Here is a 19,448-nt window from a genome sequence, read left to right on the forward strand (position 1 = left end):
GTCGTGGCACCGCTATTGGTTACATGTCATCGATGCTGTACTTGCAATTTCAGTTAGACATGTCTTTCAGCTGTTTGTTCAATTCACTTACTGATGCAATATTTGCAGGACAAAATCCACCATCCACCCCAGCTGCTCCGGCAACAGTGACCACCACAACAGCAACAACCACAACAGCAACAACTCTACTGCCTCCTGCTCCTCAAGCTAAGATCACAGAGTTTCCCATAAAACCACAATCAGAAACGGAGAGAAGAATCTTGGAAATCCTTAGTAACACAGCTGCTCTTGCACAGAAGGAAGGGGATGAGCAGCTACCTGGTGGGAAGCCACCTCGGGGCAAGAGTGCTGCAGCTTCTGCTCCTGCTCCTCAGCCTCTGCCACCACCACCGCCGGTACAGCAAGGAGCCGTGTCTCCAGCACCTTCTGGGGCAGGCGTGTCACCTCAGGGCACAGGTCCTGCACAGCCTGCTGGAGCTCAGTCCACAGGCCCTCCTCCCCTGTTGTCGCAAGGTTCTCAGTTAGGTCAGGCTGCCCAACAGCTGCTCCGGTCAACACCTCCAGTGTCAGATCAAGTTAGAGTTACAGAATTTGGAAACACCAAAGTGGAGTCACCTGCATCCACAACAGGTTCCCCTCCAGATCAGGAGGTTGAAAAACCTGCACTTGATGGAAGTTCATCCATTCCTCATCTGGAAACTCAAGTGACACAGTCTAGTGCTGCTATGCAGAGTGCACCGAGCTATGAGTCTCCTCCCCATCTGCAACCACAAACTGATGTGTCATCAGATTTCTCCGCTACCTCCAAGACGCCACCTTCTCCACAGACAGCAGAGTCAACATCCGCAGCCCCAGAACAATCTCCTGCACCCCAGGTGGAGGAACAACGGGCAGCGGAGGGGAAAAGCGCGTCAACCGACAAACCAGAAGATGATGCATATGACGAGCCTGATGGTGGTGCAACTGTTACTGAAGGCGGGGAGTCATCAGAACCTAAGAAAAAGTTTGTGTGTGATGATGGAATTCATTGTGGAACAGATGATGAAGAAGAGGAAGAAAAGGAACAAGAGCCTCCTAAGGCAAAGTTTGTGTGTGATGATGGAATACATTGTGGAACAGACGACGAAGATGAAACTCCGGCAGAGGGAGAGGCCAGTACAAGCAAAGCAAATGAAAAAAGCTCTTCAGCCGCACCAGGACCATCCCAGACACAAACACAGTCAGCAGAAGTAACACAAAAGAGTGATAGTAGTCCTCAAGCTCAAACACCCAAGCAAACAAGTGACACCAAAGATGGCAACTGTAATAAGCCAGAAGCATTGCAGGCAACTGCACCATCCACCTCTAGTCAACAGCAGCCTAGTGAGCCTGATCAGTCAGAACCTTCCTCTTCCACAGAGGGATCTCACTTAGTGCCGGTCTCAGGATCGAATGAGGAATCAGCTTCTCCATCATCTGGTGGGCTTCAGACACATGATGCCTCATCAGTGCAGACATCAGCTGCATCCTTTCACCATGAGAAAGCTCCATCTACTCCAAGTATTCAGTCCAGTATCTCGGCTCCTCCACAGCCTGCTCCCACAGCTGTAGTGTCTGCACAGTCAACAATGCATCCATCCCCCCCTAATTCCATGATGGGCCAAGGACAACCACGGCCACCTTTTCCACAAGGGCATCCGATGCTGAGGCACCTTCGGCCAGAAATTAATCCTCAAGTACTTCAGGAACAAATGATCAGAGCAGGACATGTACCTCTTGATCAGCCGCCAGCTGGTGAAGGGGATATTTCGCCCCAAGCACCGGGTCCAACGCAGCGCCTTCCGCCTTCTTATGCTACCGCTATCATGTCGGGTCATACAATGATGCACCCTAGGCCGCCTCTAACAGCTACTTCAGCAGCCGGACCAACCCCTCGACCTCAGCTGCCACCAGGTGCTGCACAACCACCAAGGCCTGGAAATCCAGATCAGCCCCCTGTACAGCCTAATGTTTCTCAGTCAAGTCGAGCTTTAGTATCGCAACTCATGCAGGCAAGTGTTCCACAGTCTGTGTCCTTACCAGGAAACATGATGACCCTTTCATCCGCCATACCTGCAACGGCTTCTAGTCCAAGACTGTCTCATCCAGTGGTCACTACTGCAGTCTCAGCATCATCACCTTCAAATATCCCGAGCTCCTCGCCAAACACTCCACAGATGCCGGGGCAGATGACTCCACAAATGACTGAGCCTCGCATGAGGATGCCGATGTCTCCGGCGGCGATGCAGCAACAGGTGGCAGCTCATATGGCACGGATGCAGAATATGCATCCCTCAGGGATGCTTCAAAGGCTACCACATGCTCAAGGCCTACAACTTATGGGACAAAGACTTCCACCTCATTCCACACCTCAGAGCATTCCTCCACACTCTACACCACCAGGCATTCCACCTCGTTCCTCTCCACAATCTGTACCTCACTCAGCTGCTCAGGGTATGTTGCCTCATACGTCCTCTGAAGGAGTGCCAAGATCAATGCCTCAAGCACCGCCCCACTCCCTGCCTCAAGGAATACCCCCGGGTCAAGGATTCCGGCCTCATGGTATACCAGGGATGCCTCCTCAGTCAGTTGCTCAGTGTATGCCTCCACGTTCGGTTGCTCAGGGAGTTCCTCTTCAGTCAGTGGCCCCTGGCATGCCTCCTCATCCACAAGGAATGCATCCCCATTTTGCCCAGAGAGGGATGCCCCCCCAAGGTATGATGCACAGGCTGCCACATGGCATGCCCCCCCACCTGATGCAGAGGATGCCCCAGAGGATGCCAGGACAAAGGATGCCTCCCCATGGCCTGCAGCACCTACCACCAGGGATGCCCCCTCACTCTGCCCCTCCTGGAATGCCCCCTCAGTCTACTGCCCAGGGAATGCCACCACATGCTGGTCATCCCCCTCAGGTTGGTCATCCCCCCCAGGTTGCTCAAGGAATGCCACCCCAACCACATGGCATGCCTCCACGTTCACCTGCTCCGGGAATGCCGCCACATTCGCCAGTTCCAGGAATGCCACCTCACTCATCGGCTCCAGGAATGCCACCTCACTCATCGGCTCCAGGAATGCCACCTCACTCATCGGCTCCAGGAATGCCACCTCACTCGTCGGCTCCAGGAATGCCGCCACATTCACCAGCTCCAGGAATGCCGCCTCACCAAGCGGCTCCAGGAATGCCGCCTCACCTAGTGGCTCCAGGAATGCCGCCTCACTCGTCGGCTCCAGGAATGCCGCCTCACTCGTCGGCTCCAGGAATGCCGCCTCACCAAGCGGCTCCAGGAATGCCACCTCACTCGTCGGCTCCAGGAATGCCGCCTCACTCATCGGCTCCAGGAATGCTCGCTCACTCAGTTCCAGGAATGCCGCCTCACTCGTCGGCTCCAGGAATGCCACCTTACTCTGCGCCAGGAATGCCCCCTCACTCTGCTCAGCAAAGCATGCCTCCTCGTTCTACTCTGCTTGGAATGCCGTCACATTCTCCAACCCTTCCCAGTCCAGAACTGATTTCACAAGCCATTGGCGACCTTCATGGTGTAACACAGGCCAAGCCCATGCATCCAATGCCACTACAGATCCCTGGACAGGGAATGCCTGGAATTGCTCTAGGTGGACCTCCGCCACAGCTGTCGCCCCTCAATCTACCCCCACAGCAGACACAAGGTCGATTAAAGGCCTCCCCTTCAACGCCAAACCTAACCCCACCTCACAGCATATCAACTCCTCCCCAGTCAACCACGCCTGTGACTACACCCATGTCCAGCACTACAACCTCGCCGGCAGGGTCTCTCTCAGCTCTGGCCACACCAAGCCCTGTTGACAGTGTCAAGATCAAACAAGAGCCCACAGATGATGCCTTCCTCCAGTTCGACACAAGTAGGTTTACAGGAAAGGCCAAATATGCCCTTGTAAATGATAGCCTATCGAGTAAACATTCATCTAAACAGTGCTATGGGAGTAGCAATCCCAATGTTATATTTAATAGTTAACCCATGGATTCAATATTGTTTGTGATTGTTTGGGACTTGTGAAACATTTTGGTATAGTGCTTATTCTAATTTTGAGAAAGAGCAATGACCTATTTGTAGTGTTCTCTCCCCTTACATTTCTTGTTAAATGCTACTTTTTTGTTGAAACCTGAAAGCTATTAAGAATTTCTGTATTTAAAAAACAGCAATGAAAATAATGTTTGTGTTGAGGTTTTCTGACACTGAGTATGGTGTGTCAATGCAGGTGATGCAGAGGCCCTTCGAGCCAGCCAAAATGCTCTCCTCAAGCAGCTGCTGGCCAACAGCGGAGCCAAGAGAGGTGCCCAGAACAGTCCTCAGGTAGGTCCGAGGTACAGCAAGAGGCTGAATGCCGCAGTCAGCAATATTCCAGCTGTATCATGGCAGCCAGTAACTAAAGTGAACCAGGCAGAACAGTGGCTGAACACATGCGACCTGATCCTTGCCTTTGGATCAAAGTGACATGCAATTTGTCAAGACATAGTATTTTGATAGGATATAAAAGAATAAGGGCTAGCTAAATGGATCAATAATCAGAATTAACGTTGATGGGAAGAAATATTAATGATTATTGATATGAAAATGGTCTCATTGATAATATCTTTGGTGTAATGAAATATAGTTTTAATTCACTGAAGCAGACTTGTTTTTTTCCCATTGCCAAAGACGGGAAGCAACTGATATGTTGTATCTTAAATGTCCACAAAGTGACGTGAAATACGCTGTTTTGTCTCTGAGCTTTTCATATTTGCTCAAAGTTACTTCTCCGATATTTATCAATATTTGATTGATACTTAGTTAAAGATTATCAATCTCCAAGATCTATAACGATAGCCAGCCCTAAAAAGAAGAACATTTCCTGTCACAGTGTGGCTGATTACTGTGGATATGACTTACTTGCTAGCTCTGTGAATGTTTCTGAGTTCCCACAAGGTTGTCTGTGCTTGCTTCTCCAGGGAGAGGGAGAAGACATCCCACAGCTGACCCCGGAGCAGCAGCAGCAGCTGGAAATGATTGACAAGATGCCCATATTCAGGGAAACCGAGATTTCTTCTGAGGAGTGGGAAAGTAAAACTCCCGAGGAAAGGGAGAAAATACTCGGTGAGTACCTGCTGGGTGAGTACATGTTTCTTCATCTCAGTGGCTGCAGGTCCTTGGTATTAGAGCAGGGTGGGGGGTAGCCTAGGGGGTAGAGCGTTACTCATCACGCCGAAAATCCGGGTTCCATTCCCAACATTGGTACAATGTGTGAAGTCCATATCTTGTGTCCCCCCAATGTGATATTGCTGAAATATTGCTAAAAGCCACGTAAAACCATACTCACTCACTCACTCACTCACTCACTCACTCACTCACTCACTCACTCACAGTTTTAGAGCAGAGGACGGAGTGGAGGGCGAACAGCTGGACAGTCTGCAGAGGATGGTTGGTGGAGTGGGCGACTTGATAGCATAAGGGAAGGAAGGGGGGATGGCTCGGCAATGATTAATTAGCAGGGCTACGTGATGAGTTGCTGAAATATATGGTTGAATTTGAATCGCCAGAGAAAAATAACAACTGTTTGATTTGCATTTTTAGAAGTTTGTAAGTAATAGTAAAGACAAGATATATTATGGATGGCAACTTATTTGTTTTGTGATCTCTTGACAACGGTATAAGGATCTAAACAGCATTATTATTAAGTTACATCATTATGAATAAGAAGTTGTCATCCATCAAATATCTTGTCTTCACTATGTTAAGAATTTTTCTATAGGATGAAAACTGGCGAAAAAGAAACTTCATAGTTCATCCAGCAGTAGTGGGATCTTGTAGACTTCGGTGCTAGTACTGGGGACCTGCACCACTTTATCCCCTCCAGAAGTAGTTAGTCTGTAGTGTTTGTGTTCAGTTTTATGGTAACCACACCATGATTTGGTGTTCAGGTAAAGGCACCATTGGTTAATGTCATGATCAACACATTTGAGTTTTATGGTAAGTAAAACATTGATTACAGATCACTTCAACACAACATGGTGTATTGCTTCGGGAAACAAGCATCGTTCTTTGTAAACACAACATAGTGCAATGCCACGGTAAACAAGCATTGTTCACTTAAAGCACAACATAGTGTAGTGCTAAGTTAAACAAGCATTGTTCACTTTAAGCACAACATAGTGCACTGCTAAGGTAAACAAGCATTGTTCACTTTAAGCGCAACATAGTGCAGTACTAAGTTAAACAAGCATATTTTCTAGTAAACACAACATTGTGCAATGTCACGGTAAACAAGCGTGGTTCACTTTAAGCACAACATAGTGCAGTGCTAAGGTAAACAAACATTGTTCACTTTAAGCACAACATAGTGCAGTGCTAAGGTAAACAAACATTGTTCGCTTTAAGCACAACATAGTGCAGTGCTAAGGTATACAGACATTGTTCGCTTTAAGCACAACATAGTGCAGTGCTAAGGTAAACAAACATTGTTCACTTTAAGCACAACATAGTGCAGTGCTAAGGTATACAGACATTGTTCACTTTAAGCACAACATAGTGCACTGCTAAGGTATACAAACATTGTTCACTTTAAGCACAACATAGTGCAGTGCTAAGGTATACAAGCATTGTTCACTTTAAGCACAACATAGTGCAGTGCTAAGGTAAACAAACATTGTTCACTTTAAGCACAACATAGTGCACTGCTAAGGTAAACAAACATTGTTCACGTTAAGCACAACATAGTGCACTGCTAAGGTAAACAAGCATTGTTCACTTTAAGCGCAACATAGTGCAGTACTAAGTTAAACAAGCATATTTTCTAGTAAACACAACATTGTGCAATGTCATGGTAAACAAGCGTGGTTCACTTTAAGCACAACATAGTGCAGTGCTAAGGTAAACAAACATTGTTCACTTTAAGCACAACATAGTGCAGTGCTAAGGTAAACAAACATTGTTCACTTTAAGCACAACATAGTGCAGTGCTAAGGTATACAGACATTGTTCACTTTAAGCACAACATAGTGCACTGCTAAGGTAAACAAGCATTGTTCACTTTAAGCACAACATAGTGCAGTGCTAAGGTAAACAAACATTGTTCACTTTAAGCACAACATAGTGCAGTGCTAAGGTAAACAAGCGTGGTTCACTTTAAGCACAACATAATGCAGTGCTAAGGTAAACAGACATTGTTCACTTTAAGCACAACATAGTGTGGTGCTAAGGTAAACAAACATTGTTCACTTTAAGCACAACATAATGCAGTGCTAAGTTATACAGAGTTCACTGTAAACTCCATACACACATACCTGGAAAAAGCTTACAGTATTTCCATATAAAATAGCCTCCTTTGAAGTGATACCTTGTATTATTAACTGTAATTTTCTGATGAAACATTTTTGTTTTTATTTATGAAGTGACATAGTACATTACAGGATAGAAATGCAAATCATGTCTCTTCCTCTGCTTCTTTGCAACCATCGGGAGAAATGTGCTGTGTTCTTGTATCAGCTGTCAGGTGCAGGCATTGATCCAGGATGCTAAACTAAGTGACTCTGGCAGCCAAATTGGGGAAAAAATCATTAATTCTATTCATATTTTAATTTTATTTAAATACTTAATTTCTTAAATTCAGAGTATAATTCAGATCTGTATAATAGTGATATAATAAAAGGTGTGTCATTGTCCCCATTTGAAACGTTTTGTTCTGTCATGCCTTGTGAGTGTCAGTGATGATCTTATGACATGACACGTGTTCACCTTGGTGATGCTGGCAGAGTAGGTCCCAAGAACCTCCTGCTTCTGTAGGGCTGAACTCACATAGATACATTGGTGAGATGTGACACCCCTAGTGGTTACAATGTGGACATTGTTTGTCTGCCAGGAATTTTGCATTGTCGGACACAGATTGTTATTGTTGATATAGGTATAATAGTGCTGACTTCAGCATTATTGAGAACATTACTCAATCACTCACGCACACACACACTTTCACACACACACACACTTTCACACACACACACTCACACACTCACACATACATGCCTGCCTTGTAGATGCACATCTGATTGCTGCATTACAGTATTTTCTATCCTTTTCATGCAGAAATGAGAAGACAGGAGTATGAGCGCAAACGTAAGGAATATGAGGAGCTGAGGAAAGCCAAGAGGAAGAACCCTGTCCCTGAAGGACCGGAGACGAAGTTGAAACGTCGGAAGAAAGGAGAAAACAAAGATGCTGTGCCAAAGAAACGAATCCGAAAACCTAAAGGAAAGGAAACTGAACTAGAAGCAAGAACAGAGTCGTTCCTTCAGCAGCTGAGGGCACTCCCTCCCATCAATCTTCAAGAACCACCCATCGGAATAAACAACAACATTGTCCCGGTCATGGGGGCCAACTCAGTCACCGGTAAGTTGCTATCTCTACCTCCAGTTTCCATTCATGTGGTAACAATCTCTTCACCATGTAACTTCTTCCAGTGTCATCCTGTTGACATCGTCGGTCAGGCCAAGGTTCCCTCTCACTGCTTCTGTTATATATGTCTCATTCTGAATGACACAAGTTTATTCATGTATTAAGTTTAGCATCATTTTAAACTCATTTAAGTTCAAATAGAATGGACTTTTATAACTTTTGTTTATTACAAACTGCCCTACATTTTAATTTCTTATCTAATTTGAGAATGGATGTTCATTTTGTTTGAACCAAGATCCAACCCTTAAATTACCAGGCATGAGATGCCATTATGAGCACTTTTGTTTCTAAAAGTTTAACTCAATAGATAATACCTTATTACTTTGTTACTCAGTGTTTTGTACTTAGTTATATGATCTCCGTCATCTGTCTCCAAGATAAGCTATCCAGAGCACTCTCTCTGTATGAGGACCAGCGCAGAGCATGTAAATGGAATGTAATTTTGTTACTTGAAACTCCACAATCTCTGCTCAGATCCCAGCAAATTCTGGCCTCTGGAGGATATAGTATTATGAGATTATGGTATAGGCTAGTGTTGATCATTCCCCCACGTTAGTTAGATTGATTTAAATTTCCTGTCATACAAGCAATATTTGGTTTTCTTTACAGCTGAAAATCAGGTGAAAGGCAGTTATGGGAAAGCTTATATGGAAGGATTACCTGACTTCTATGGTAGTCTTCAGCATCCCAACTTCCCGCTGGGCATCCGACAACCTGGTGCTGACATCGCTGCACGGAGACGCTTCCTCAGTGATGGACAGACTGTACCATTCACAGGTAGGCCATAGTTTGATTCACATGGTAGTTGCGACTCCTGCACCATGGAGTCACCCTCCATTGACCGAAGACAAAGTGGTGGTAGTCGGTATGACTTATTGGTGGTAGTCGGTATGACTTATTGGTGGTAGTCGGTATGACTTATTGGTGGTAGTCGGTATGACTTATTGGTGGTAGTTGGTATGACATATTGGTGTAGTCGGTATGACTTATTGGTGGTAGTCGATATGACTTAATGGTGGTAGTCGGTATGACTTATTGGTGGTAGTCGTATGACATATTGGTGGTAGTCTGTATGACATATTGGTGGTAGTCTGTATGACATATTGGTGGTAGTCGGTATGACTTATTGGTGGTAGTCGGTATGACTTATTGGTGGTAGTCGGTATGACATCTTGGTGGTAGTCGGTATGACTTGTTGGTGGTAGTCGGTATGACTTATTGGTGGTAGTCGGTATGACTTGTTGGTGGTAGTCGGTATGACTTATTGGTGGTAGTCGGTATGACTTGTTGGTGGTAGTCGGTATGACTTAGTGGTGGTAGTCTGTATGACATATTGGTGGTAGTCGGTATGACTTATTGGTGGTAGTCGGTATGGCTTATTGGTGGTAGTCTGTATGACTTGTTGGTGGTAGTCGGTATGACTTATTGGTGGTAGTCGGTATGACATATGGTGGTAGTCGGTATGACTTATTGGTGGTAGTCGGTATGACATATGGTGGTAGTCGGTATGACATATTGGTGGTAGTCGGTATGACATTGGTGGTAGTCGGTATGACTTATTGGTGGTAGTAGGTATGACATATTGGTAGTAGTCGGTATGACATTTTGATGGTAGTATGTATGACATAAGCTACTGCAGTAGCTAAGGCTTGGGGTGACCCTTCATTGACTGATTACATTTTGATTCGTACATGGCTCATCCAGCCTTTGCTGAATTCAGCTGCAGATATCAATATACTCTTTCCTTTACATGGATTCTAAATTATGAGATCCTCTATCATCTTCAAACGAATCAACCTCTGGTTGTGAAAACTTTGGTGTAATATATGAATAACAACTGGAAGGCCTTGTACTTAAATATTGACATGGTAATACTTGTTGTGCTGTGTTTTGAAAATACGTAGCTCTTTATGATAATGGCTTTAATGAGATAGACCCCTCATCATAGTGATGACTTGTAATAAGGACCAATCTCAATGAAATCAGATCTTAGTTCTCGCTTCCGCTAAACAAAGATCTGAGGACATTCCATTACGGGTCACGTCAGACCCACCTTGCGTGAACTTTGACCGACCAATGGAATGACCAATCAGTAGGCAGCTTTCTCGTGCTTTTCGGCACTAATTTCAAATTGGCGACTACGCTTCAAAACACATTTTGACAAATTCTCGATTACAAATTTGAAACCTGATCAAAAGAACATTCTAGAATGGCTAATAGATGGTCTAGATTGTATGGATTCAGTCGTAAAACCCTTAACTATCGTTCGGAGTTGAAGTTTTCCAGGTTGCATGGTTAGAAATCACATTCCCACTGTCACTTTCATAATCTGGTAAGCGATGCTCTGATTGGTCGGATGATAGGTCGTTCTGACGTGACCCCTAATGGGATGTCCTCAGATCTTTGTTTAGCGGTGGCGAAAACTGAGGCCTGATTTTAATGAGATTGAATATGGACGAGCTTCATTATCAACTTTAAGATTGTCCAGGTATTGCACAAATTATTTATGTTCGATCTGATGCACTTAATTGTTGTGAACACTAATGGATGCTTCTGTTTGGAAGGTAAATATGTGCCCTGAAAGTAAAGGAAAATAGATAGATGAACATCGTGAAAATGTAAAAGAGATTTTAAGGACATATCAAGAACAATTTTGAAATGCATCTTTTGAAATTTTGTAAACATTGATATCTTATTCCTGTTTACTAGAAATTCCATTGTTGTTTAATGTATTAACTAGTATCAATTTTGACAAGAAATGATTCCAAAGTGTGATGAAAATCAGGTATGAAGAATAATTCCCAAAATGAGATTAATATAGCTATTTCCCCAAACTTGGAGATTATTGTCATTCAGTAGGGTGTTTCATGAATACAATATGCATGCTTTGTTTAGTGAAAAACTGTATTAGAAAGATAAACTTGCTTTTGCATAGACCTCATTCAGGCAGTCAATCTGTGCAGTGCCATCATGGCCAGGAACTTGATCATCACAGCCCTGTAGCAGTCTGAAACTTCAGCCACTAGTCCCTGAGTCTTGGAAAATTCTGTTCGGCCCTGTAAATTCAGCTAGTAAAATTCTGTACGGTCCTGTAAATTCAGCTAGTAAAATTCTGTTCGGTCCTGTAAATTTAGCTAGTAAAATTCTGCTCGGTCCTGTAAATTCAGCTAGTAAAATTCTGTTCGGTCCTGTAAATTCAGCTTGTAAAATACCATATGATAACACTGAAATGTACTGACAATGATGCTAAGAGACAAATTCGGACTGGTTGACTCAAAAGTTTCTTAATGGTATCCTCAAAGCGAGTAGAATGTCAAACATTTTTGGGGTTAGTGGTACACTGTTCAGGGTAGTAGACTTTCTTGGTTAATTTCTATCCCTGGTTAACCGTTTTGTCACAGACTGCTATAGTATTTGCCAAATCATGTTTATCTTAATCAAAATATGCTGATGGTCAAACATAAAGGGCAGCTTATGTACTTTACCACTGTGACCAAATTATCTACATAGATGCTGTATTGGTCATCCCATCTGACCCTGACAGCCGCCCCCAGTGAGGAACGGGAAAATAAGGAGAACTCCTTGTTCTCTGGCATCTGGATGTTCTGTCATAATTTGTAAATCTTGAAAATCTGGTTATCCCTCTTTGGATCTAACCAGTGTCCTTCAGTTCCAGGAGGGATCATCTGTACTTAACGTAACTCTTTAACTTCACAAAATCATAATTAACGTTACTATTCGTTAAAGTCAAAGTTGAAAGTTTTAATTTTAACCAACTGTAAATAGTGAATATGTATTGTGTCCAGGTATACCTTTTCCATATATATGGTTTGAAAAATATTCTGGATGCCGGTACACTTTTCAAAAAAAGAAAAGAAAATGAAGAGCAAAGAAACCGTTGACCATCAGTATATACTGAGTAACCATGGTAACACCTGTAATCTTTAGCCGTGAATAAAATGTACCATGGTAACACCTGTAATCTTAAGCCATGAATAAAATTAACCCCAGTAATGTCATTGATTGTAGGTTCAAGGTTTTGACTGCAACATCGGAAGTGTTTTTGATATTGGCTTATGGTGTGATAATTAATCTGACCTCTGTTTGGAGTGGAGTGAAGGTGACTTGAGTGCATGAGAGTTGTCACCCTTTGCTTGGCTTCTTCCTTCATCCCAGCATCTCTCTTCTGCTTGGTCCGTCTGCCCGTCTGTGTGCTGAGCTGCAAGCATGTGTTCTGCATGCTGGCTATGACGCAGACTTGTCTAATAATGCCACTGTAACTTAGGTCCTATTACAGACGAGCAGCGCTACCATCTGCTGTCGGCTGGAGTTCATGCACAGGCCCTGGCTCAACGCATGCCCCTCCTGCCTGGCATGATCAGGCCGTTCCTGCCGGTCATCCCCCCGCAGCCCAGGATCGAACCCCACCTGGAGCAGTCCGCAAGGTGAGTGGTCACCTGTAGTAGATTGATTTCTTTGTCTAATTGAATGATAGTACAGTAAAATACGGTTATAACGAACTCAAAGGGACTACTAATTTTAGTTCGTTATAACCGTAGTTCGTTATAAGCATATATACAGCATAACTACAGCAAATAGTCGGGACCCAAAAAGTAAGTTGGTTATAAGCGTGTTCGTTATAACCGTAAGTTCGTTATAAGCGTGTTCGTTATAACCGTAAGTTCATTATAACCGTAAGTTTGTTATATCCGTAAGTTCGTTATAACCGTAGTTTACTGTATACAGGTTTGTTTCTTTGTTGTGTAACGTCCATCTTGGCAATGTTCCACTTATGTAACGCAACCTGTAAATAATAGAGCCTTGTATGATATATAATCAGTAAATTGATTCTAGACTCCTTGAATCATGCACCAGTGTTACTATGGGGTTTTAAGATAGAATATGTAACCATAGTGACAAAAATCGCTTCCCAGATAGTCTTCTTAAAAGGAGTTTGGGTTGCACCAATAACTGTTGATGTTTATATCATTTGTCTTGATGTAAGTCTAAAGCAAGGATATAACAGGGTGGAAAATAAGAGAAAGTCGCAGGAAGTTTAAAAGTAGGCCTTTGAAATTAATGTGCAATGTCAAGTGAATGTTCCAGTTAATGGAAGTGTGATTCTTACAACCACTCATGAACTTTGCAGAGACACTCCGGATACTGTTATATCCTCATCATCTCCTGAGATAGGCTTTGGAGAACAGGATACAGAGTTACCTGCCCTTCGTCCCATCGAGCCTGCTGTAGCTGACGATGACCGAGGAGCATCCCCAGCAGTGCCGTTGCTGCACCCGATCCCCATCAAGGCGGAGATCAAGGACGAGAAGAAGGAGCTGAAGGAAGAAGACCTCTCCAAAATAGCTGAACATGGCGATGTGTTGCTTGCAGAAAAGAAGGAAAGAAATATTGACAGTTTACTGAGTAGTAAAGACACACTGACGGCCAAAATGCCAGCCTTGACGTCAAGTCTTGCACGCCCTTTCATTGACCCCAGCTTGGACCAGCAGGTGTCTGTGACCTTGACCTTGTCAGCTACAGCTGCTGAAGATATTGGGGGAGTGATATCTGCCATTGCTGATCTGTTAAAAATTGCTGTTCCACCAACATACGAGATGACGAGGAGCCCGTCCCCAGATACATACAAAGTGAATCTCACACGTAAGTAATATAACCATCATCTAGCTGTAACACAACAGAAACATTAGACTTGAAGGGTCATTTAACTCTTCTTGGCTACATGCCTTGTCTATTCTGTCAACAACAATAAATCTTGATAATTCCTTCGAATGCAAAACCTCTATTTCTTCATTGCCATAAATTCTGTATTTTGGCTGTGATCACACTATGTAAAATATTGAGATTTTCAACAGAAGTCCTCTTCACTGTCAACTGACCGTAATCAGTTGTGCAAGTAATAGTATCTTCATGGGCAAGTGCTCCCTTCTATCCTAGTGTCAACAATGCAAATTTTTATATGGATATGTATGGTGGCCACTTGTGAACAACTTATGAAGTTTGAAGGTTTTTCAGTCAATAATCAATTAATTTGGTTTTTATTTTTGTGTTATTGGTGGCATGTCAAACTGAATATCTCTCAAAATAGAATTGTCTAGAATTTGTCAGCTGAAAACTATAACTAACCATATTTGTGCAAGGTGTGGCTGTAAACTTGATGTTGCTGTTTTCAGACAAGGAAGAAGCTGTCAACATCCAGTCTTTGATCAAGGCCAAACCCAAGTTCTGCCGCCACTGTGACGTGGTAGTGCTCAGCTCTGGGATCCGCAAGAAGAAAACTGAGCTTCCTTTCCTTACAAAGGATGAGCAGGTGAGTGGAGTATGTGTTGCTTTCTACTCTTTATCATATATCCACTTGTAAATTAAATTTTTTATTTCTTGAAGGAAATAGGTCTGAATGAGTTATTTCTTGACAGTAAGCAGTTATATGTTTTATAATGTAAGCTTTGCAAATGTTTGGAAATGTTGTACTATTATATTGTTTTTTTTTGTTTTTGTTTTTTAAATGTTTGCGGAGTCGTCGAAGGTACCTCAATAAGTTGTGTGTGCAGAGTTGCATCCCTTGGGCATGCCAGAACCCTATGATCATTTGGTCTAATCTTGGTTTGCCCCAATTATGTTTCTCGGTTTTTCAGTACTATACCTGTGCTTGTGGGTTTCAACAAAGTCATAAAGAGCTGTATTATGCTTTCCTTCCACATCAAGCTGACACACTGTGATATGACTGGAATACTGTTCAATGCGTCGTTAGGGGCGGTCGGGTAGCCTATTGGTTAAAATGTTCACTCGTCACGCCGAAGACCTGGGTTTGATTCCCGACATGGGTACAATGTGTGAAAGCCCATTTCCGGTGTCCCCATCCTTGATATTGCTAGAATATTGCTAAAAGCGGCGTAAAAACCATACTCAGTCAGTCAATGCGCCGTTAAATGAAACTCACTTGCGAGTTGTAAACAAGAAAGTTGTGTTGCAGGACTGTGAGGATGAAGAGGTGACATTCTGCAGCATGAACTGTTACATGCAGTTCACCATCACGCACCAGATGCCACAGCCCCATGAGACAGAAGCTGGAAACCTAGTGGAGCACAAGAGTGGATGTACACCGTCCACATCTCCTCGCCACGTCCCTGTCACCTCGGCTCTGTCCATCTCCACCACCCCACCCATCACCCCACAGTCGGCCCGGGACCAGCCAGCAACACCCACCACCCCTCTCTCTTCATCCACTGTGTCCAAGTCGCCCATGCCGTCGCCCGCATTGCCAAGTCCACCAGTGAAGAAGGAGGAAAAGCCGGGGAAGAAACACCGCCGGAGCAGCAGCACCGCTTCTGACATTCAGCTACCGCAGATGCAACCAGTCAAGGTAACCTCCCAACTTCTTCACACTGTTAACCTGCTTCTGTCTCTTTCAGCATGGGAGAACGATGCTACTCAACTTTTGATAGGACAGACCTATTCTTCAGTGATATGCCAAACTGATATCGCTTATAGTATATGTATACACAAATAGGGTAATAGAGACAGTCTTTTGTTACCAGAAACTTAACTGCCCAGGCTATGGCTCTATATTCATTTCTTACAGCAACACCTAAAGACCACACATCTAACTACAGCATAATTGACCTGATCAAGTCCATACATTCCTTTGCTCACTTACTGTCATACCAGACAATCACATGTATACACCATCTTGTTTTTTCCCTTAGTCAACCGCCACTAGTATGAAATATCTTGCTATCCCTGTCCACTACGCCAAAGCCCTGGGTTTGATTCCCCACATGGGTACAATCTGTGAAGCCTATTTCTGGTGGTCGCAGCCATAATATTGCTGGAATATTGCTAAGAGCGGTGTAAAACCACTCACTCACTCACTCACTCACTCACTCACTCACTTAATACAGTAGCCCTGTTGTCGTGTGTGTGTCCGTGTACATGTTGAGTTGCGATGTTGCAGCCCATGGTGAAGAAGTGGAAGGACATCCGATGGCAGCGCTGGGACCTGAAGATGCAGGACAGCCTGGGACTGTACCCGACTACACCCGTGAAGGAACTGGATCAGGTACCACCATGGAAGCTTGCTTCATGCTATATGTCAACATTACTTGAAACCCCATAGGCATTCATTCTATGGTCAGAATAGGGTGGCAATACATCAGTACTACCTACTTGTGGTCAGAGGCTTCAAGGTGTTGTCAGGACCCCTATTGTACAGTACATACAACCTGTGCACTCAAACAAGTCCACTCATCGGGTGGTTAATGACCAGATGGTGGAACCACAAGTACATACATATAGCCGACTCTAACCAGACTGATGTGGTGTCATTGTATCTGTATCAAGCACCAACATACCTGGTCCATACTTGATTATATACATGCTGCTGTAGCAGGAATACTGCCATCTCCATAAAACTGCTAACAAAAACACGTCTCCATTCTTGAGGTACTGACCTCACTATTTACCCAGATCTCTCATGAAAGCAGATTATGGGATGGATACGGGTATGACGTCGGTCGAGCTCATATGTATTGCATGACTTTGCTGGGCTAGACAGGAATTATTGTTAAAATAATGACACAAATGAATTGATTTCCATTTCATGCAATCACATCATAAAATACATCTCAAGTGAAAAATATGACATCAGTACATTGTAATGTCAGGTTAGTTAAACAATAGAAGTTGTCACAAATGCAACAGGAGGCTTCTCCATGGATCAAATAAGTATCCATAGTTTTGGAGTCACTATTGCCAAATACTACCTGTATTACCTGCGTGCTGTTTCGTGTGCCTGCAATGTGATGGTGTGTGCTGCAGATCTGGAGCCGCATGGACATGGTGGTGCACTTCAGCATCGGGAAGGAGGACAAGAGGAACTGCACCTTCTGCCAGGAGCCTGGTGACGGAGACACAGACAGCTCCTCAAGGTAACTCTCCCGTTGCCTTACATAGACTTGTTACAGGAGTGTTTCAGTGCCAGTTGGAACATTGCCCTGTTCAACAAAGCGAACATAGTCGGAAGTCTATGTTAATGTTAACAATCATCTTAGCGCTAAAATCACTTTGTGGAACAGGGCCTACATCTGGTTTTAGGATGTTGTGTTTACCTATGGGTTGGCTGTTTCGGTGGGCTTTGGCAAGATATTTCTTTGTGCAGAGTCATGTGTCCTGCTACCAGGATCTGCTTGTTGGAAGCCAGATTCTTGGTCCCCTGTCAAATTTTTTTGTTGTTGTTGTTGTTTAACACCACACTAGCTGTATGATGACGGTCTGTAAATAATCGAATCTGGACCAGACAATCCTGCACTTGGCATTATCAATCTATGCGTTTGGGATACGATGACATGCGTCTGCCAAGTCTGCCCACCCGATACCGATAGTCACTTCTTATGACAAGCATTAGTTCTAAAGACCTATTCTAACCTGGAATTTTCACGGGACCCCTGTTCAAGTGACACTGTAATAGTGAAAAACAAGCCCTTTTTGTTGGAATATGGGGAAATTGAGAATACTTTGCTAAAAAATGGGAGTATGATTGGCCTCTGTCATTGGTCATTGACCTGTAATCTGTAAGCAGGACATCATGGTAATAATCTATTATTGGCGTGGCCATGATGGGGTTCTTCCTTTCTATCTGTGGCTGTCGTGGATTGAGTGTGGTGTACAGTAAATTCAGTATTCTATGTAATATGAACATAACACATAAATGTTTTCATTACAGACTTCTCAACCTGGATGTTGATAAATGGGTGCATCTGAACTGTGCCCTGTGGTCGTACGAGGTGTACGAGACCCTGAACGGAGCCCTGATGAACGTGGAGGTGGCCTTCAAACGAGGAGTGTCCCTGGAGTGTATCGTCTGTGGGAAGCAGGGAGCCACTCTCAGCTGCTTCAAGATCCGGTGTACCCACACGTACCATCTCCCATGTGCCAAGAGGGTGGCCTGCATGTTCTTCCAGGACAAGGTATGCGCTCAGCTGTTGTTTCTCCCTGCTATTGTGTTCACACTATCAAATTATCAAAATGGATTGGGTGGTCCGACTCTGCGTCAAACGTGGCTGATTGTGTCACCCACCACATTGGACTGTTCTTTCAGTTACTGTTAACCTGCTTGGTTCAGACTCAATTGTTTACAGGCTACTGAGTGAGATGTAGCTGGAAAAACAATGATCGCTTATTCACATTGTGACAAGCTTATTAAGTTACATTGACGTAGAGCTGTATTCTCCACAGCTAGTACAAGGAGAAAATGGTTCTTCATATTTAGGCTGTTGTATCAAGTTTTATTGCCATAAGGTACATGAACTGAGATAATAGTGAAGATTTGTTTGTTGTTACATCTCTCATGATGGTCTCTTTGCCAGTGGAAGAGATCAGAGAATGTTCGGATGTGTGGTTTCCATTGTATCTCCATGTTGTCTGTGGCTCTATTCACAGACTCTGCTGTGTCCTGTCCACGCCCCCAAGTCTCCTGTGGAAAATGAGCTGGAGACCCTGGTGGTCCATCGCCGCGTCTACGTCAACCGGGACGAGGACAAGCAGGTGGCCAGGTCAGCATGCCGCCTTTGCATTCATGAAGTCGCCCATTGGCATGCACCATATTTGCATGCTTGGCTGGAAAATGATCATAATTTGTTCCTTGTCCTGTCATGCTATTTGACAGAAGTTAACATGAGTACAATGTGTTCCTGTGTGAATTCCAGTTCATGATTGGCCCCAGTATGTACTTGGTACAACAGTGTGTCATCACATTCTGTCACACACTGGTGTGTGGCTTAGTTTGTATTATTTTGAAGGCCGCCTTGATGTAGCTCTAATGGTGCGGACACCCTTCACTCACTCACTCACTCACTCACAATATGTGCATACTATTCTTGATGTCCATGCCAGAGATATTGCAGCAATTTTTACGTAAATGCCATTGCAGACATTTCAGCTAATTTGTACATC

General features: G+C 43.9%; 1 protein-coding gene across 1 annotated transcript in view; it reads left to right on the forward strand.

Annotated features, from left to right (window-relative positions):
• Window positions 1–19,448, forward strand: part of LOC139465552 (histone-lysine N-methyltransferase 2C-like) — an 84,823-nt gene that overhangs the window by 57,156 nt on the left and 8,219 nt on the right. Inside the window, exons 58-70 of the mRNA XM_071247269.1 lie at window positions 109–3,897; window positions 4,255–4,349; window positions 4,985–5,129; window positions 8,112–8,414; window positions 9,090–9,257; window positions 12,766–12,925; window positions 13,630–14,141; window positions 14,672–14,817; window positions 15,472–15,861; window positions 16,453–16,557; window positions 17,316–17,425; window positions 18,220–18,463; window positions 18,936–19,048. Of these exons, the coding sequence (XP_071103370.1) occupies window positions 109–3,897; window positions 4,255–4,349; window positions 4,985–5,129; window positions 8,112–8,414; window positions 9,090–9,257; window positions 12,766–12,925; window positions 13,630–14,141; window positions 14,672–14,817; window positions 15,472–15,861; window positions 16,453–16,557; window positions 17,316–17,425; window positions 18,220–18,463; window positions 18,936–19,048 (6,280 nt within the window). The remainder of the gene's footprint in view (window positions 1–108; window positions 3,898–4,254; window positions 4,350–4,984; window positions 5,130–8,111; window positions 8,415–9,089; window positions 9,258–12,765; window positions 12,926–13,629; window positions 14,142–14,671; window positions 14,818–15,471; window positions 15,862–16,452; window positions 16,558–17,315; window positions 17,426–18,219; window positions 18,464–18,935; window positions 19,049–19,448) is intronic.

The sequence above is a fragment of the Haliotis cracherodii genome, unplaced genomic scaffold, assembly GCF_022045235.1.
Source record: "Haliotis cracherodii isolate W230 unplaced genomic scaffold, xgHalCrac1.p SCAF_18, whole genome shotgun sequence".
In the NCBI taxonomy this organism is placed as follows: Eukaryota; Metazoa; Mollusca; class Gastropoda; order Lepetellida; family Haliotidae; genus Haliotis; species Haliotis cracherodii.